This window comes from Oncorhynchus mykiss, chromosome 7, assembly GCF_013265735.2.
Source record: "Oncorhynchus mykiss isolate Arlee chromosome 7, USDA_OmykA_1.1, whole genome shotgun sequence".
In the NCBI taxonomy this organism is placed as follows: domain Eukaryota; kingdom Metazoa; phylum Chordata; class Actinopteri; order Salmoniformes; family Salmonidae; genus Oncorhynchus; species Oncorhynchus mykiss.
In genome coordinates this window covers 46,792,431-46,813,750 of record NC_048571.1, presented here as the reverse complement: position 1 = coordinate 46,813,750, position 21,320 = coordinate 46,792,431, and the positions used below count along the sequence as shown (strand labels likewise).

At 40.0% G+C, this 21,320-nt stretch overlaps 2 protein-coding genes across 2 annotated transcripts in view; both read right to left on the bottom strand.

The window, feature by feature from the left end:
- Positions 1–3,288: 3,288 nt before the first annotated feature.
- bhlhe40 (basic helix-loop-helix family, member e40) lies at positions 3,289–7,304 on the bottom strand. The gene is made up of 5 exons (XM_021609470.2): positions 6,908–7,304; positions 6,715–6,778; positions 6,465–6,572; positions 5,601–5,724; positions 3,289–5,436 (listed from the first exon to the last, which is right to left on the bottom strand). Exons 1-5 carry the CDS (start codon positions 6,982–6,984, stop codon positions 4,580–4,582), a joined length of 1,230 nt encoding a protein of 409 aa, XP_021465145.1. The 5' UTR covers positions 6,985–7,304; the 3' UTR covers positions 3,289–4,579.
- A 5,675-nt stretch (positions 7,305–12,979) lies between these two features.
- Positions 12,980–21,320, bottom strand: part of itpr1b (inositol 1,4,5-trisphosphate receptor, type 1b) — a 140,447-nt gene continuing 132,106 nt past the window's right edge. The window contains 2 exon segments of the mRNA XM_036983368.1: positions 12,980–15,395; positions 17,131–17,292. Of these exon segments, the coding sequence (XP_036839263.1) occupies positions 15,306–15,395; positions 17,131–17,292 (252 nt within the window). The 3' untranslated portion in view covers positions 12,980–15,305.

The following is a 21,320-nucleotide window of genomic DNA, read 5'->3' as shown; positions in this document are numbered from 1 at the left end:
TGTAGTGTGGATAATTTGTCTTATAATACTTCAACAAAATGAAAACAATCATCCACACTACCCTTAACCTGGTTGGTCAGACAGTAGCCTAATTAAACGAGAGGCTCTAATGCTGTGTTCATAATGTGGTAATTTCAAGTTGTGATGTAGTAAATATCAGTTGGATACATTCAAATGCTTTGAAATAATGTTTTGTTGTTGCATTTAACTGATGAAAATGCTGTTATTGAGGTAATTTGTTTAGTAGGTGACTTCGGAGGTCATCATGTGGGAGAAGTCAGAGCTGAGGATGATAGATGAGTTTCGCACTAGTAATTCCTAGTTCGAGGGGCTTTCAAGGGAATTTTTCCCAATCCTATGTGGTATTATAAGACAAAAATACTGACATTAGCCTATTAGGCAATATATGCACTTAGACCTACACAGTTTTAAAGCGATATCTTAATTGCTACATCCATTTTTGGACTTGTAAGTTAAACAGGTAGCCTATTTCACAATTCAGATGAACAACTTCAGTATATGTGCACTGTAAGGTCATGCTGCCAATGCAGTTCGACAACAATTCTAATAGACAACAGCCTATAATGGGTAAAAACATTCATATAGATCAGGGGTAGGCTTTAAACCTGGGGTTCTGGAGGTACTCGCTATTTACACTCACTGGAGTATCTGACATAAGCTTTAAAAAAAGAGAACCTGCCGCAAGTACCAGTGGTGGCAAGTGCTGCAGGCTGCTAGTAAGTTTTCTTGACTTGGACATTATTTTTTTCCAACACATGGGCTAACCTTTGTATACCCAGCTGAATAAGAGTTTAAAAAATATATATATACATTCTACCAAATATTTTCATTTAAAAATGTTGATTATTCTTGCCATTATCATTCACCCAATGATAAGACAAGATGTGATTTTAAAAAACTGCAGGCTACAGGATTTGTGAGGTAAATGCCTACAATAAGTATAGGCCTATTGGTTCTGTTGGTTGGCTCTTATTTTCTGATGAATAGGCTATATAAAATGTTATCAGGGAACTTTCACTGTAACTGATAAAACTTACAATCACTCCAAAATATTATTGAATATTAGCCTACACATGTCTAATATGATGAAGACCATCAATCCACTATTTTGTCTATCAATCTATCAATCAATCCACATGTTTAAAAAATGTCAGGTAGTCATAATATAATCCCCTATGTGTCTGATATTGCATCTCTTAATAAAAAAGTAGTTTGTGTTTGGAACATGATACTGTTTAGTTGTTTACAGCAAACTGCTTGAATTCATGTCCTCTTCATTTAGGTCTATACTGGCACTGCTGCCTTATGGGTGAGCTACTGTTATGTATGGATGTGTTGTTATGTTGAGAACAGTGGAGGCTCCTCAGAGGTGGAAGGGAAGGACCATCCTCCTCAGTGAATTTCATAAAAACAAAAATAGTATAACATTAAAAAGGTTATCCTTTTTAGATAAAACTACACTAAATATATTCACATCACCAAATAATTTATTAAAACACACTGTTTTGCAATGAAGGTCTACAGTAGCTTCAACAGCACTCTTTAGGGTAGCACCATGTTGTAGCCGGAGGACAGCTAGCTTCCGTACTCTTCTGGGTAAATTGCCTTAAATACAAAATTATGACAACTTCCACATCAAAGGATCAGAGAATGATCTAGTACTGAAAGGATAAGCTACAGCTAGCTAGTATTGCAGTGCATAAAATGTGGTGAGTAGTTGACTCAAAGACAGAGAAAGACAGTAGTTTAACAGTTTTTAACAAATTAATTTCTTAAAAAATGAAGGAGAAGCAAGAGAGAGCGAGAGATATTTAGTATTTTTTAAACGTTCACGTCCCCAGTCCACCTGGCCGTGCTTCTGCTTCTGCTCCAGTTCCAACTGTTCTGCCTGCGGCTATGGAACCTTGACCTGTTCATGCTACATGTCCCAGACCTGCTGTTTTCAACTCTCTAGAGACAGCAGGAGCGGGAGAGATACTCTGAATGATCGGTTAAGAAAAGCCAACTGACATTTAATTCTGAGGTGCTGACATGTTGCACCCTCGACAACCACTGTGATTATTATTATTTGACCCTGCTGGTGGTCATCTATGAACATTTGAACATATTGGCCATATTCTGTTACAATCTCCACCCGGGCACAGCCAGAAGAGGACTGACCACCCCTCATAGCCTGGTTCCTCTCTAGGTTTCTTCCTAGGTTCTGGCCTTTCTAGGGAGTTTTTCCTAGCTACTGTGCTTCTACACTTGCATTGCTTGCTGTTTGGGGTTTTAGGCTGGATTTCTGTACAGCACTTTGTGACATCAGCTGATGTAAGAAGGGCTTTATATATACATTTAATTGATTGACTAACCAACACAAACGCTGGAACTCTTCCAAGTCAAGGTAAGCTTTTGATTTTATTAATTTATTGCCACCGGGATCCACTGGTGTAGCTGCTAAACTGCTTACTGAACTGCTTACTGACTGTACACTAACATTACTGCATGATTGTATTGGGTTTACTAACGTGTTTGTTCTATTAGCTATGTTGACTATGACGTAACTTTAGCTATTATGGTGACAATGATGTAGGCTGTGTGTAGTGGTTATGGTTTGTTTTGGAAAGGCTTGTTCACCTGGTCACATACAGCTAATGCATTAAATTCCACAAGCGAAAGGGAAAAGGTGAGAGGAGGAGAGCGCATAGATGCGAGAAGGAATACAACGTGGCTGCTATGAAAGTGAACATTGTTAACGTGTGATCAGTGGTGAATTCATTCCACCGATTCTATTGAAAAACGTTACTTAAATGGGAGCAAACGGAACGAAACAGGGATAAACATACCTGAATTTGTCCAATAGAAACTCTCATTTGCAACTGTTAGACAAATGATTACACCCTAGATGAGCTAAATGCAGGTAAGACTATGCAATGCGGTATTGAATGTGCCACTGTCTATCACCTTAAATTTGTATTTCGACCTGTGTGCAACTACGTTGTAAACTTCCATTCATGGGTTAGATTGTAGCAACTTCCTGATGGGAAATAGGGAAAATTCTAGTATCATGTAGCCTGGATCTATCAATGTTACATTGAACAGTGAATGGAGTATGAATAACAGTTATCCAATATGCTGTAATAGAAAAGGCCACGCTAATTAAAACATGTTTTAATTGTCCTCCCTCATCTTATTGGCGCTGACCGCCACTGGATGAGAAGCCAGTTTGGGTTGCTTTGCTGTGCAACATGCTAAAGTGTTCTACCAAGATTCCGACCCAAACACTTATTTCCACATGGGAAAAAAAATCTTTATTAATATCTTTAAAAATGTATGTCAACAGTACTAGACAAAATATGTACAACAAGCAACCATCTGTTAGATCCTAAAATACAAATCCAAGTACCTCGTTCCATATAAAACTAACATTTTGCTTTAACGTTACATTCACTCTCCTCTCTTTGCCACAGACTCAATAATTAATACAAATACAGTTAGACATCCGCCATAATTGTTGTCTGCTATGAACAAGTAAAGGCAACAGCATAAACTTAGATCAGGACAGAATTTTACCAGACAGGAAATTAATAATGAGCATGATGCAAATCAGGTCTTAGCACAATGCTATGTACACATTCTCTTGGCATAGAGCAAAATGGGCAGCTAAAACTCTCTCCGTCTAGTCACAATGAAAATACACTCTGTAGGTCATGTATCAAAAATAGATATGTACAAGTAGTATAAACAAAATAAGTACAAGACATCATCACCTCACAAGAACTACTTGCACGAATGGTAGTGAGTTACAAACTCAAAACTAAAATCACTTCTGTATTTACATCATGAGTGACGCAGATCAGGTCCGGTGACACCATCCTGACTTGTTTAAAGAATAAAAATCAATTTAGCTGCAAGGTACACTTGGTGGGTGAAGAGGGAGCAATGGATTTTGTGACTACCCTGGTCAACATAAACCAGAGACATATTTGGTAGCATTCTAGTCTAAAGGACGGTCTGTTGCAGTTTCAGTTTCATCCTCCAGTGACAGGTTTACAACACGTAGAAACTCAAGCAGCATCTACAGGGGTTTCGTTACAATTCTTACATTCATTACAGACTGATGTGTGCAAAGGGCAGGTCCAAATGGCTGGGGGCTGTGCTGTCTGCGCATCACATTCTGGGTTTAACTCTGAGATTAAACAGAAGTGCAGAGAAACCATCCCCACGGTAAGTCTCACCCTCAAACACTTTTGTCATGTCCTTGTGTAGACCATCTCTTTACAGTTACTCAGAACTTTGCAACATGTCATATTTGAGCCTCTAAAGGGACTGAGCTTCAGTGCTGACTGGCTCCAAGGCTCCTCTCAGTGTATGGGTGCTAGCTTGGAGGGCGGTGGCTACTGTGTTTGTGTGTAACAGTTGCTGTTTGCTCTCAAAGGGAGAATGTGGGCTGAGGGGTGAAACAGCTGCTTGCTGGTGCTCTTGTCTTTGTTTTCCCATTCCCTGGATGCCTTCCAGCAGGCAATTCATTCAACACCAAATATTCATAGAGCAGGGTGCAAACAACAAAAGTGTATCAGTCTTTGGATTCCAAGTTCATGGGGGGGACTTGCTTTAAAGCTTGGAAGAGAGCTGGTGAATCCATAGGTGTCTGGTGGTGTGCCGGGGAACCTGGCCTGGGCGACATTACCAGGTTTTGGGGTAGTTTCTCTGGAGACAAGCTGGCTACAGAGCCACTCAAGCCTGGGTACAAAAGGGGCATGCCCCCTTGGTACCAGCACTTCTCCAGCATGGGCCATGCTGCAGCCATTTGGGGGATGAGGTAGAAGGGCATGCAGAGTGGGGTCTGGTGTTGGGAGAAGCTCATGTAGCTTCCGTGGCTGCTGACCACCTGTCCAGAGGAAGACTCATCCTCTGAGGAGTCAGCTCTTAACCTCTTGATCTGGGGCTCATCACCCTCCTGCTTGATGCCACCTCCTGCCATCCGCTCAGCGACATCATACTTGAGCTCCCCCTCCTTGCCGTAGCAGCTTGTGCGTTGGCCTTTGGGGTCCCGTTTCTCGTGTTCCCCTCCATAGCCACTGTCAGTGTCTGTGTCACTGCCACTCTGCTCCCCATGTCCGTGGGGGTATGTCCTTTGAATGACAGACACAAAGTTCTTGGCGTTACCCTCGTTGCCCTTAGGCGGATGACCAGCAGGCTTTTCCATGCTCTCGACGGGTTTGTGGGTAGACTCTTCTGGCTGGGGCCTGGGTGGACCCTGGAGCACCTCTGATGCTACTTTCTGGAGATGGCTGATCATGTGGGAGGGGATCAGGTGGTCTTTGCTGCTCTCCTGGTTAGCCAGGTACTGGAGGACCTCCTTAGCACAGACGTGGAAACCAAGGCGGAACATCTCCTCACTGTTCTCTGAGCTAACACTGCTCTGGTCACCTGTGAGAAACAAAGTCATATCAGATATATTCAATAATACTACAGTTTTGGCAATGAAACCACGTCTCGATGGTATGTCAATAACAAATAATACTATTGATCGGGGGGAATAAGGTGTAGCCCATAATAAAATGAAACAGTGTGTCTCACGGTGTCAAACTTACTGATTTGCATGCCATTCTGTAATGCAATGATTTTCTGCTGCTGCTGATCCAGGAGAGTGCTCAGGGCTTTCACATGCTTCAGGGTGAGTTCCAACACCACAGCTTTCTCCAAATGGCCCAGAGTCTAAAACAGGAAAACCTTCCATAAGCATGTTGATCTTTCTTATGTAACACTTTCAGCAGCTGAACAAAGGACAAACCACCACAGAGGGGAAGGCAGGGAATCCGCACACACCAACATTCAAACACAATGCAATAAATATAACTTAAAAGCATAGTTGATCAATGTATTATTTATGTAATATGTATTGTTTTTAAAGGCTTTGTGTCAATATGTGTAGGCAGTTAAATGAATTAATTATAATTAGCCAAACTTTGAGGTATGATAATATGAACAATTATTGATATAATAATAATAATAATAATAAAACTAATTTACAAAAGGCAACAGTAAACACGTCATCCCCCACACATGATGCAGATTTCAGTTAATTACTATAGCTCCCGCCTTGGGCCAATCAATCAGTGTAATTTTGTAAATGACCGAACTCTATGGCAAAGAGCATAATTCACCCGCGTTTAGTCAACATCGGCCCCGTGATGTCTAAGATATCGCGTTTAACGTACGATCGAACGGACGGAGACAGATCCACAGTCCCGTCCCGATTTCATAGTGGGAGATAATTATGAGAAGAAAAAAAATCGAATAATAACTTTCCTTTGTCATATCAGGCAAAATGTTTGAATTAAATGTCAGACTTAATCAAGGCAATGATTTGACCAAACAAAGCAAACGTGAACCAGGTGGCGCTAGACCTTTTGCATTGCTATTACATAGTCTGTACACATGAATGTGGTACTCACTGCAAGTTTGAGATGTTCAGGCAATAAATCCTTCAGTTGGGCAATGCATTCATTGATTCTGTCACGTCTTTTCTTCTCAATCAATCGGTGGGGTAACTTGTATGACTCCTGCGGGGAAAACATGCATACATTTGTAAGTCAATGTGTAACATATATTCAATATGGAATAAGAACGAATATACTACCAAATATGAACATGTTGTTTTAAACTAAATGAACAAAATGTTTAAAGTAAAGAACTGTAGCATACCTTACTGTCTTCCCCGCGCTTCAAACCCCGTCGGGGTTTGTACACGTACATTGGGAAATCCATTCTATAGGACAATGAGAATAAAATATTGATAAGAAATCATGCTTAAAGTTATTTATTTATTTACACAACAATACCAGGTTGTTTTGCAATGTTATAGTGCATAAATTACCAGCTGGTTCTGGGGACTTACCCTTGCATGTCTGCCATCTCCAGCAACTGGTGTTTTGCCATACAAGGAGGAGGTTGTGCACTTGTAATCCTCTCCATGTTGCGTCTTTATTAAATCCAAATATTGGTCTTCAAAAAATTCAACCCTAAAAATAGGCTTCTTCAGGTCTATTTCAATAGTCAGCAAATATTGTAATTTAAGAAAGATATATTTTTCTTCTTCTTCTTGCTATTATTGTTATGTTCTTCTATTCAATAGTTAACACTTTTTCTATAAAGAATAATCTTTCAACAGGCTATTGCTTTGCAGACTGTCAATGTGATGGTGTCACTCTGAGATCCAAGCACAGCAATGGTTTAGAAGCTCTACTCCCTGATAAATGTGTGAGAGAGGGGTGGTTTGGTCTACGTGTTAAATAAACCCTGTGACGAGACAGTCTCTCGGTTGGATAGCTGACCTACCTCTGTCACATGAGCCTCACGTGTTGGACGGCGCTTCCAACCCATCCCCTTTCTGTGCGATCTGCACGAGAATAGCCCTCCCTCTTATTCTAGCGGGCTGGGTTTATGCATCATTGGCTGTGGTGTCACGTGTACCACCATGCTACAGCTACGCCACGAGACTTTAAAACAACTCGAGGCAGAACGTGCAAGTCGACCATGTTTACTAGATAGAGAGTAGGGCAGAATTCCTTCCATACACATTAAAGCCCAATCGATTTGTTCTTTATGAAGGCTACTGGCATGTTGTACATTCTGCCAACTGTACTTTCATGTACAACTTCCATATGCAGAATAATGACATAGGCCTATACACTAAGTGTACAAAACATTAGGACCAAGGTTCCTCTTCCCATTACATATGCTGACCAGGTAAATCCAGGTTAAAGCTTTGATCCCTTATTGATGTCACTTTAAATCCATTTCAATCAGTGTAGATGAAACGGAGGAGACAGGTTAAAGAAGGATTTTTAAGCCTTGAGAGAATTGAGACAATGATTGTTTATGTGCACCACTCAGAGGGTGAATGGGCAAGACAACATATTTAAGTGCCTTTGAACAGGGTATGGTAGGTAGTAGGTGGTTTGTGTGTCAAGAACTGCAATGCTGCTGTTTTTTTTAATGCTCAACAGTTTCCGTGTGTATCACGAATGGTCCACCACCCAAAGGACATCCATCCGACTTGTCAAAACACTGTGAAGCATTGGAGTCAACATTGGTCTGGAACGCTTTCGACCTTGTAGAGTCCATGCCCCGACCAATTAAGTCTGTTCTGAGGGCAAAAGGGGGTGCAACTCTATATTAGGAAGGTTTATAACTTATTATAGGACAGTGGGGAATTGGAAAGTGCATAGCCACAGGAAGTAGGGGTGCTGAGGCACCCCTTGATAATTAGAAATACAAATAAATAACAAATAAATACAAATATGTGAACTAGGCCTTTATTGTGACTGACTGAGCGAACAAAAATACTATATATTTTTTGAACTTATTCTTTTTTTTAAATGTAAGGAAAGTAGGTCAGACCTTCTATGGCTAAATGTTATTACAATTGAGAAAACATCCACAGAAAGCAATTTGCAGGGAGGAACACACATTTCCATTCTGGTGTAGCCTCCTATTCAATTTGTGTGAGTGTGAAAATAAAAATCTATGTTTTGTTTACACTATTATGTTCAGTAGGTTTTCAATTGTAGGTTTAGATAAAGCCTATATACACGTAGGCCTATGGCCATGACAAAAATCCCCAATAAACTAAACCACCCAACCTAATAGTACAGTCAATAATGTATGTAGGCTATTACATAACAGACAATAATAAAACACCTAATGCCACGTGGGAGTAATTATTTGGTGGCACATTGCCTGTTTTATTTTCTCCACGCTGATCTGTATTCTTGCATGTGCCAATAGGCTCAGAATTGACATGGTGTCCACACACTACCCATTTGCGTGTGCACGTGCACCTGCAGAGGGATGAGTCTTGATGCTGTAGATCGGTTTGTTGTTTCCGGCTGCACCAAGGTGTCACGTTGAGCTCCTCATGGCCACGGGAACAGAGACCAGAGGTGATTTAAGATCGCTTGAATGTTTACTACGGTGTGGAACAGTTTGTACTAAACTGTTTTTTTTTGTTCCACAAAAAGTTATTGACCATAATGAGGTATGTTTGCTCCAGTTTGATGGGTGTGGCAAGGTATGGCTTGAAGCAATGAGTGACGTATTTAAAGAGCAGTGGCCATTCTGACAGCGTTTCCCAACCCACAACCTCACCGTGTTTTAACTGATCGTTCAGTACAGCATCTTTTCAATTCAATTGAATGTTCCAGATTGTAAAAAACTTACAGAACGAAGCCCTGATCCCTGCTGTCATTCTCTATGTCTCAGCTCTATAGTGTAAGTACTCATCATGGATATAACCGTTTTAGCATGAACATTGCCATTGAGGGCTTCCACAATTTTAAAGTAGTCAAAGTAGTCAACTGAGTGAGGATTCCTATGGGTGGTAGCCTCAGTAGCACTGCCCATGCTGTCACAGATGCTATAATAGAGTACCACAGTATGAGTCATAATACCCATAAACCTAGCGGTCAAACAAGGAAATGGTTCCAATCTGTTTTCCACCATTCATTTCTCCCATAAGGGATTTTAGAAACACTTAAAATAAGGGATGTGTTTCGTGTAGGCTTACCCTGGCGTGACGTTCTGATAACCGTGTAAATCTCTCTAGGATAAGGTGACTTTTATCAATATATTTGCCTGTATTTGATTTGTATTTACCCCCCAAAAATGAAATGCTAATTAGCTGCTAATGATGATGATCTGGACGAGCCTGCCGAATTGAGGCAAAGGTAAGATTCTCTAGATTAACTATCAATTTTTATATTTTTATTTATTTTTTAGTGGGTAGATCAGCTTTAATATTGCGGATTGTAGCTTCTAATGTTAGCTACATGTAGTAATGAATAAATTAACATTTCTTTAAATTCACAAGTCTGTGAACTGTCTTGCGCAAGTTTTAAATTGACACAAAACCTGTTTAGCAAAGGTGTCAGATAGAGAAAACATGCAGGAGCTTGCAGGGATTTGTAGTCTTGTTGATGTCCACTTTGATGCCAATTATCATTTTTGAATCTGAGAGTAAATAGAGCCGAATATATTGATAAAAGTCAACCTTGTCCGAGGGAGATTTACATGGTTATCAAAATGTCACACCAGGGTAAGCCCATATGAAACACAGCCCTTATTTTAAAGAGTTTCAAAAAATTCACTATGGGGAAAAATGAATGGTGGAGAAACGATTGGACCATTTCCCTGTTTGGTTTTATGGGTATTATGACACCTCTACGGTGGGGCTCTATGGCACGGATATAAAGATGAGTCCTCTATTTTTATGAAATGAGCGTGCCTGTCTGCCTAGTGGCCACACAGCATACACACTTACAGTATGTCCCCAGCAATGACAACATATTTTCATGGACGTTAATTGTAAATAGCCTAGTAGGCTTAAACTGTAAGATGTGCACATGTCTGGACGATATACAGTGCATTCAGAAAAAATTATGAATTTTGTTATGCTACAGCCTAATTCTAAAATGTATTACATTGTTTTTTCCCCTCATCAATCTACACACAATACCAAATAATGACAGAGCAAAAACAGGTTTTTATAAATGTTTGCAAATTTATTACAAATAAAAAAACTTAAATATCACATAAATAAGTATTCAGACCCTTTACTCAATACTTTGTTGAAGGACCTTTGGCAGCAATTACAGCTTTGAGTCTTCTTTGGCATGACACTACAAGCTTGACACACCTGTATTTGGGGAGCTTGCCCTATACACCATCACACCTCCTCCTCCGTGCTTCATTCATTCACCTACCGCGTCTCACAAAGACACGGCGGTTGGAACCAAAAATGTCAAATTTGGACTCATCAGACCGAAGGACAAATTTCCACCGGACTAATGTCCATTGCTTGTGTTTCTTGGCCCAAGCTAGTCTCTTCTTCTTATTAGTGTCTGTTAGTAGTGGTTTCATTGCAGCAATTCGACCATGAAGGTCTGATTCACGCAGTCTCATCTGAACAGTTGATGTTGATATCTGTTACTTGAACTCTATGAAACATTTATTTGGGCTGCAATTTCTGAGGTGCAGTTAACTCTAATGAACGTATCCTCTGCAGCAGAGGTAACTCTGGGTTTTCCTTTCCTGCGGCAGCCCTCATGAGAGCCAGTTTCATTCATCATCATTTCATTTCATCACACCCAATAATGAGAAAGTGAAAACTGTTTTTTCGAAATTTTTGCAAATGTATAAAATAAATACTATGCCTTATTTACATAACTATTCAGACCCTTTGCTATGAGATTCGAAATTGAGCTCAGGAGAATCCTGTTTCGGTTATTCATCCTTGATGTTTCTACAACTTGATTGGAGTCCACCTGTAGTAAATTCAATTGATCGGACATGATTTGGAAAGGCACACACCTGTTTATATAAGGTCCCAGAGTTGACAGTTCATGTCAGAGCAAAAACCAAGCCATGTGGTCAAAGGAATTGTCTGTAGAGATCCGAGATAGGATTTTGCCAGGCACAGATCAGGGAACGGTACCAAAACATTTCTGCAGCATTGAAGGTCCCCAAGAACACAATGGCCTCCATCATTCTTAAATGGAAGAAGTTTGGAACCAGCAAGACTCTTCCTAGAGCTGGACGGCCTGCCCAAACTGAGCAATCGGGGGAGAAGGGCCTTGGTCACTCTGACAGAGCTCTAGAGTTCCTCTGTGGAGATGGGAGAACCTTACAGAAGAACAACCATCTCTACAGCACTCCATCAATCAGGCCTTTATGGTAGAGTGGACAGACGGAAGCCACTCCTCAGTAAAATGCAAATGACAGCCTGCTTGGAGTTTGCCAAAAGGCACCTAAAGTACTCTCAGACCATGATAAGCAAGATTCTCTGGTCTAATGAAACCAAGATTGAACTCTTTGGCCTGAAAGCCAAGTGTCACGTCTGGAGGAACCCTGGCACCATCCCTACAGTTAAGCATGGTGGTGGCTGCATGTTTTTCAGTGGCAGGAACTGGGAGACCAGTAAGTATCGAGGGAAAGATGAACAGAGAAAAGTACAGAGAGATCCTTGATGAAAACCTTCTCTAGAGTGCTCATGTCCTCAGACTGGGGTGAAGGTTCCCCTTCCAACAGGTCAACAACTCACGCACAGCCAAGACAATGCAGGAGTGGCTTCGGGACAAGTCTCTGAATGTACTTGAGTGGCTCAACCAGAGCCCGGACTTGAACCCGATCGAATACATCTCTGGAGACATCTGAAAATAGCTGTGCAGCAACACTCCCCATCCAACCTGACAGAGCTTGAGAGGATCTGCAGAGAAGAATGGGAGAAAATCCTACAAATACAGGTGTTCCAAGCTTGTAGTGTCATACCCAAGAAGACTCGAGGCTGTAATTGATGCCAAACGTGCTTCAACAAAGCATTGAGAAAATGGTCTGAATACTTATATATATATATATATTTCGATTTTTTTTTTAAATACATTTGCAAACATTTCTATAAACCTGTTTTTGCTTAGTCATAATGAACTATTGTGTTTAAATTGATTTAATCCATTTTAGAATGCGATTGTAATGTAACAAAATGGGGAAAAAGTCAAGGAGTCTGAATACTTTCCCAAAGCACTGTAAATAAATATATAACCTATATAATTAGTCACAAGTTCAGTAACCCCTAGGTATGTGGGGAATCCTGCAGGGAAGTCCCCCAATTAAGCTAGACGCACCGTTTTAATTCCAGCCAATTACACACACTCCTTTTGTGACTGAGGTTGGCTATTCTGTAAACTTGTTTTTGTTTGAGTCTACAGACACGCACTAGTCCATTTATCTTTCATTTAACATGCTCCGTTTCTCTGAATAGCTGCATTTCACCCAGCCGAGGATGATTTGACTCTACAACACTTTCTCTTTTGATTTGTGCTCGTCTGTGCACCAGAGTGCCCGCATACAGATGCAGTTACAATTGACAATGTATATATATTTTTAAATTAAGAAAGAAAAAAAGGGGAAAACATTGTGTTCACACGTGTATTTGTTTGATTTACAACTGCACAGGACCAAGAAGAAGAAAAAAAATCTAAACTGAAATTAATATTTTTCACAAAAATGGACATTATTCACAATTCTAATTAATTTGGTTAGAGGCAAGTGATTCTCGTTAATGTGTAATTTATCTAATTTGTGGTAAATTGCAGGTGCCTACAGGGTTAAAAGTAACCATACAACCAGTTTAGAAAAAACAGAACATTCTGCTCCATTGACCTCCCTTGAAAAAGTGCAAGGTTGCCAGTATTTGACTATACTGTGTATAAATGCCTCAATATTTGTGACAATACTTACAAAGAGTTGAATACAAGTTAAGTAATATTTTCTATAACAAAAGCAGACACTGTAGAAGTAGGTGAAAAAAATAGGGGGGAAATGATGTTACCTCTGACCTTTGCAGCTGGATTTTGCAATGGACTACAAAACTGGAATACAGCTTTCCTTCAACATTTGATACAAAGTAACTGATTATCAAGCTAAAGTCAATACCTCTTCAAGACACTGGCCAGATGTGTATATATGGACATATATTTACAAATTCAATAATGAGATCCACAATATTCATCTTAAAAATAAAATAAATTGTGAAAAAATTGAAGGCCGTTGGGCTCTCTGCTAACTACAAAGCTGACTTGCTAGTTGTCTAGAACATTTCAAAGTAGTTCCACCCACAGATAAAAACTAACCATGCAAATAAACCCATTACACTGCACCTTGAGGTTAAACAGAGTACACTGCCTATACAGAATTGAGTCACTGTAAAATGTATAGAATGCCTATAGGCCTCATGAATTAAAAGCAGACTTAGGCAGCATCTGTGATTTATCTCAACCACAACGTTTCCTATATAGTAGCCCATTAGCCTACTGTGTAGTGACAAGATTCAATGGTGGATATAAAGGAGAATTACATACTGTATATTTTATTAAATAATTCTACATTATTTTACAATTCTGACAGTACTTAACTATTTTAAATTAGTCCTTTGAACATTAATTTCCAGTAACACCGCTTTAAATTCCATATTACCTTTCTGAAAACGTAGGTCCCTATACAACAACAATGGCTTAAGCGACAATGTAAAAAAAAAAAAAGAAATGACTTGAAAGAAGTTTTAAACAGCAGAATTGAGAACTCAACAGATGTGCTGAACGATAAAACAATGAAAAACACAATGACTGTCACAAGTAGTAAATCAGTAGCCAAATATACGTCTTAAAGGGACAAATGGCACACATGATAGGTGTAGAATTAAAACATGACAAACCTGGACGATAGATGCTAATAATATTTAGTGCAATAAAATGTGGAAAGATTAACAAATCATGACAGCTTGGTCATACTTGAACATATTACATTTGTTTGGATGAAATGCCCTAACACCTCCCACTATCCCAGTTAAATAAGAAAGCAAATATCATAAAATAGTACAACAAGGTAGGACACATTCTTATTTGCAGAAAGGAAGCTGAAAACAAGACCTATACTTGCTCTCAGACAATACTATATCTCTATTAAGCGTATTAAATACTTTTTATGAAACATTCTGAAAGAAATATAACAAGTAAAATCAGAAAGCCCAGAACAATGCATGTAACTTGATCTGTCCAGCCAACTGCTATTCTACATGGAATAATTTCCATATGTGAAGCCTAACAACAGGTCCCTATTTAATTTGAAGCAAAATACTAAAAAATAAAGCTCCCATTTGACAATGTTTTCTGTCCCTATTAAATAAGGCATGACTTAAAGAACAACTTAAATTCATACACCAAGGAGGTGGTTGCATATTTAAGTAGTGATATTGCACAAAATACAAAAATAAGACATTAAATACTGCTTGCTATACCAGTAGTATTAACAAAAAGATGTTTCTTTCCATGTCTCTCAGTGTCATCTTCACGTTGGACTACCTATTCCTGTGTCCGGTACAGCGCTGCTGTATTTCAAGTTCACCCAGTAAAGGCCATGTAATGAGAATTCACTTTCTACATAGAAAACATTTGGCACCAATCCCAAATGGCCTGGGAAAAAGATGGTGTGTCTGGGTGTGGTGAGTGTTCTTGTTTGAGTTATACCTTTGTGGGCTAACCTACACATCACAATTATATGACTAGCTATGTCAGTGTGTTCCCTACTGTTACGCTTCGCACTCACACTCTCGGTAGCTACAGTATGAAGGCAGGAGTGACCACTAAGTGAAGATTCTGCACTCGGTTCTCTATGCAAACACAAAGCAGGAGTAGAAGTGGGTCTTCCTGGGTCTTGTGGCTAGGTTGGGGGCATCCTCAGCCTCACGCAGGTTGCTGGGGGTTGGCGTGTTGAGGATGCTGAGGATGGCCCAACAGTCCAATTCTCTGTTTCTGCTTCCTTTGCTCTGTCATCTAGAGGACAACACACGGGACAGGAGCTGGGTTATTGGCTCAACTCCAATTTTCTGTATCTGTACCTCCGCTGCTCTGTCACATCTACTGTCGGGTTAAAGGTTGTCGGTGTCTGACACTAGCCTCCAAATAAGCTGATGCTAAGTTTCTTTTTTCAGATAAAGTTTAAAAAAAACTGTCCGTGCCTGCAAACGCTGCACAGCAACGAAGTGAAAGCTTTTGGGTTTAACGGGAGGGTTTCAGTGTTTCATCTGAAACGTATCCTTCTACCCTTTTAGAACGTCATCTTGTCTAACAACATGTACACCACAGTAAGCAAACAACCAGCAGTGAAACCCCAGTAAAATACATTTTTACATTCAAGTCAGGCTCATGAGTAATAATGCAAGATGTTGGCTTTCATGGCACTAGGGACAACATCCGTTTGAAATAAACTGAAGTATTAAAACAAAACAAGTGTCCTAAAAAAAGATTTTGCAATCTTAATATTGCAAACATACAATGGCAAAGGCCATACAAATTACCCTCACAAACGCTGTTGGTCATGAGATGAGCGTTATAAAAGGAATGAATTATTAGACGTTGGGAAGTGCTAGAAAGAGCAGCATTAAAGTTTGTGAGAGTGCTGTGGGGGTGGCCACTGGTTAAACTCAGTTACAGTAGAATGTGACTCTTTATTTGTGCCACAGCAAACTAATTAAATCAATTTTCGTTGGAATTATGTAACAGATGGAGCTCTTGTCTGGGCCAGTTGCTTTTGAAACCATTTTCTTGTTTGTGCCACTTTTGAGTGCCATGGAGCATGCTTAAGACTCTTACAGGCAAGGGAGGGGACAGGAGGCACTGAAGGCAACTTCTGGGAAAATAAGACTGAAACAGTCCAATGTAAAAAAAAAAAACTCCAAAAGTTAATTTTCATATTTTGGTCCATGTTTGTGTACGTGTGAAAAAAAACGTGCAAAAGCCAAGTAGACATCAACCAATTCAGATCCGAACATGTATTTATGGAGATATTTAGTAATGAATAATCAAGAGAAAAGGGTTTTTGTGCCCTCATCCAAACCTTTTAGCCATACAACAACCATTTCCTTCTGTCTGGGTCAGTGTCTAGATAACACCCACTTCCTCATAGACACGTCTAATTTTATTGATAGACCAAAATACTACTTTGTTTACAAGGAACAGTATGCAGAGTTTGATGAAATGATTTATGACCAGTAACATTTTCTTGAACCGAACACAACTAATAAAGGTTGTATAATTAAATGATAGTCATTGCCATTATGATCATTGTCATTATAATAATATTGTTGATATGTTAATAGGAAATAAAAGGTTTTAAGATCATCATTATCATCTTGCCAATTTACTGTAATCTGACCATGGGCATATAAAGTCTACCAGATTAATGTACATAAATATAATTACTGCATTTAAAGAAGCTCTAGCTCTGACTAGGATGCCCACAATACAGTGTGAGCTAAGTCATTGTGGAACTAATCCTTGCTTAATGACGTAAATCAGATCAGGTTGAAGGCCACATGAGCTGCAGCATTGTGAACTATGAGTCATTGCCTTCTGATTTTAGTAAGCTCTACACCTACAAGGCAAAGAGTTGCTATCAAACAGATCAAAGCTACACAAATGACATGGAAAAATATCGAAATAATGTAATATTTTCATCGCAATATCTATACAGACCACCATCTAGTCACAGGCAAAAGGGTCGACTCACCTGCTCTTTGAGCTCAGTCAGTTGTCCAGAGAGGTTGGAGACTAGCTTCATGGTAGACTCCAGTTTCTCCTGTAGGCTCCTGATTTCATTTTGCTCCCCGTCCGCATCGCTACAGACCAGAGACATGGCCCGCATCCGTGGAAACCAGTCAAGGTTGTGCTCCTGGTGACCAGAGGGAGAAGAGATGTTATTTAAGCATGACTAGAACATTTGTTGGAGCACAATACACTTAAATTCTGGTCTCTAATCATGATTATAAAATAATATATAGAGCATATTTGGTAACACTTTCGTAACACTTCCATACACTTTGAAAAAGTAAACATTGTAAAGTGTTAGCATATATTTAATGTACTGCCCAGAATTGATCAAATAACCTATCATTTAAACATCAACCAAATCTCTTTACAATTTGTTTGCTCAGGGAAAAAAGGTATATTTTCATCACATTTTGTCATGAATTTAAGGTATGCCGAACAAAAATATAAAACACAACATGCAACAATTTCAAAGATTTTACTGAGTTACAGTTCATATGAGGAAATCAGTCAATTGGAATAAATGCATTAGACAATAGTCTATGGATTTCACAAGACTGGGAATACAGATGTGCATCTGTTGTTCACATATACCTTTAAAAAATTGACCTCACATTAGGCCTCAGGATATTGTCACGGTATTTCTATGCACTCAAATACCCATCGATAAAATGCAATTGTGTCCGTTGTCTGTATGCCTGCCCGTACCGAACCCCACCGCCACCACTCTGTTCACAAAGTTGCTCGCCCACATGACGCCATGCAGCGTGGTCTGCATTTGTGAGGCCGGTTGGACGTACTGCCAAATGATCTAAAATGACATTGGAGGCGGCTTATTGTAGAGAAATTAACATTCAATTCTCTGGCAACAGCTCTGGTGGACATTCCTGCAGTCAGCATGCCAATTGCATGCTCCCTAAAATCTGTGGCATTGTGTTGGACATTTTAGAGTGGCCTTTTATTGTCCCCAGCACAAGGGGCACCTGTGTAATGATAATGCTGTTGAAACAGCTTGTTGATCTGCCACACCTGTCAGGTGGATGGATTATGTTTACAAAGGAGAACTGCACACTAACAGGTATGTAACCAAATTTGTAAAAAATTGACGAGAAATGAGCTTTTTGTGCCTATGGAAAATTTGTGGGATCATTTCAGCTCATGAAACATGGGACCAACACCTTGCATTCATATTTTTGTTCAGTGTAATTACATTTCTGGTGAACACTTATTTCATCAAATTTCACCAATAACATGCTAACACCCTTTGATTTTCTTTGACAAAGCCTTACACATTAGGGTAAGTCAGAATGACATCAAATATATTAGCTAGCTACGGCTCCCCTTGGCAAACAGATGCCTCTTTGACTTGTGTTTCTCTCAATCCCTCTTTGTCTGTCTGTCTGTCTGTCTGTCTGTCTGTCTGTCTGTCTGTCTGTCTGTCTTTGTGCACTTATCAAGCCTATAATAAAATGTAATATAATTAATGTTGGGGACTTTCCATACCAGGGAGTTCAAACTTACCGAGACAACTTCCTTTAAAAAAAATGATGATCTAATTATACAATAACACAGTCAGGTTGGATGTGTGAGGGCCGAATAGAGGAACATTTACTCAGACTTGACTAGCAATATAAGGCTGAGTTCCCCATTTCATTAATGTGGTATATTGTTGCATGCAAACTTCCTCTTCGGTGGCAATGTGGAGTTTAACACAACACACACCTAAAGTGACAAAATGAGAATTGCTTGAATTTTCCAAATGCCACCACTGATTAGTTTCACATCTAAATAGTTGAGGTAAGAAAAACGTCTCAAGTCATCCACAGTGATTTGTAACAACTCTTTGCCTCTTTCCTCATTTGTAAAAAGTTTCCACGCATCTCCTTGGTGTGTAGCCTACAGTACACATCAAAACACCACAGCTATCAATCAGTCAATACCTCTCAATTAATTTCTTATGCTAATCTGCTCTACCCGAGTGGAATCGCATGACTAAACTGATGGCTTCTAAAAATAGAAAAGGGAAAACATACTGTAAAAGGCATGCCCAGCGCACCTAGTGCACAAACGTGTACGCGTGGAGAACACAGTAAGTGTGACGGCCAGTCACTTCAGAGCCTTGAGCCAGTGAAAGGGTCGCTGCGTTCATCCAGGCGAGCAGCAAAGGGCCACTCTGAGCACATTCTGTCACCCCTCCATCTCCTCCAGCACTTGGCCACTACATACCAATGTTATTGTGCACCGTTTGAACCTGCCCTCAAACAAACGGAGGCTGTGTGAATAGGTCTCTCTGGAAGTCCCATCAACAAAAACACACGTTGGTAGATGCACACCATTAAAAAAATAGTCACTCCTTTAGCTACATGTACATGCATGTGCACTCCCAGACCCTACAAAATAGCATTACAGTTAGCTTAACTTCAGACCGAACAGTAGATTGTGTGCTTGAACAGGAGCGTGCTGGGTAGCACCTGCACTGTCGCTGGTTGTGAGCACAGCTGCATGGCTGGAAAAGTCCCTGGGTTTCAGTGGTGTAGTCTGAGATGCGGGGGCGAGAGTGGCGGCTGCATGGGCCACAGGCTAGTCCTAGGTCAGACAAACAGCAGGACAGGGGAATCACACAGAGACTCATTCTGAGATGAGGAAAGAAGAGCTGTGTGCAAGCTCAACCCCACACCCCCCTCGCAGCACAATGCTGCTTTCCCACATGTGATCATTTGGACATCTACCTACTATAATAGACTAGAAATGCACCGACACAGTATACTAGATTGCTCTGCTAGTGTACTGCTGTACGTGGAAACAAATCCTTCAAGAAAAAAAATGTATAGCTCAGACATAATGACATAAGTAAAATCGTGTCAACATTATTTGTCTGAAATCATTTTTTAATCAAAGTGCCAGGCTTAACTTGGATGAGAAACGGGCAGAGGCGTGCAGTACGGCAAGATTGATCATCCTGCCCTTTGCTGTCTGTGTCAAGAGTCAGTTTGACAGCCCAGCCCCCCAAAACCCCTTTTCCTTTCTCAGTGTTTACAAGTGAAAACACTTCCAGTAAGTCTCAGACCGATGTCACCGCTGACATTAAATTAATCTTCACAGTAGCTCAATGGAAATGACAGAAATTCATTTTCCATTATTAAAACCACAAGGGCCATGACAGAGAAACAGGATGCTGTGTGGTTTTGACAGCAACAGAAACGTCACAGGCAAGCCACAGGCCACCTGACATACTGACAACCCACCACATCTACTACTCTTCCACACAAATTAAAGAAACAGATCACATTTCAAAATAGACCAAACAAACAAATAGAAACAATGTGCAAAACACAATGGGAAAACTCCTTCTCACTCCCCTTCTTCTGAAATGCCTCTAAAGCGTTCTCTTATCAATGCGATTCAAAGTTCAAATCACGATGTGGATGCATCTCGGAGCAGCGAGCATGGGCCGCAATAATAATGAGGGCAACAGATTCTGGCGTACCCAAGTCAAGCAATATAAATGTAAGCCTTCAACCCGACACTTCAGCCAAGGCTTTCTGCAATTGACGTCAGTCCCAGTCATTGTCAGACTTGTCTGACTTCTATCTACACCCCCTGATCTCTTAAATCCCCTCTGTGCATATGAGGTGTCTTCACCACTTCAGACAGCATCATCATGAGACACTGTCATGCTTGTCAGGGTAACCAGGGGAGAAAGAAGGGGGAAATGCATCAATAGAACTATTATACCGTATTAAGCCTATTACACCAACATAGGGAGCCTTTTCCCCTACCATGTCAAATGAAGAAGAAAGATCTCCTGTGTTGAGTTGTGACATCATAAGAGGATAACTAATGTGACCGATTCCTCCACTCAAACATTTACATTTTTTTATTAATCCATCCCCCTCTTCGGTGGTCAAAAATAACTTTCCTTTGTTACAGCTTTCTTCCGAACATACACACACATTTTGCATATACATTTTACATGCAATGCATTCAGAAAGTATTCAGACCCCTTGACTTTTTCCACATTTTCTTATGTTACAGCCTTATTCTAAAATGTACTAAATTGTTTGTTTTGTCTCATCAATCTACATACAATACCGAATAATGAGAAAGCAAAAACAGGTTTTTAGATTTCTTTGCCAATTCATGTCAAATAAA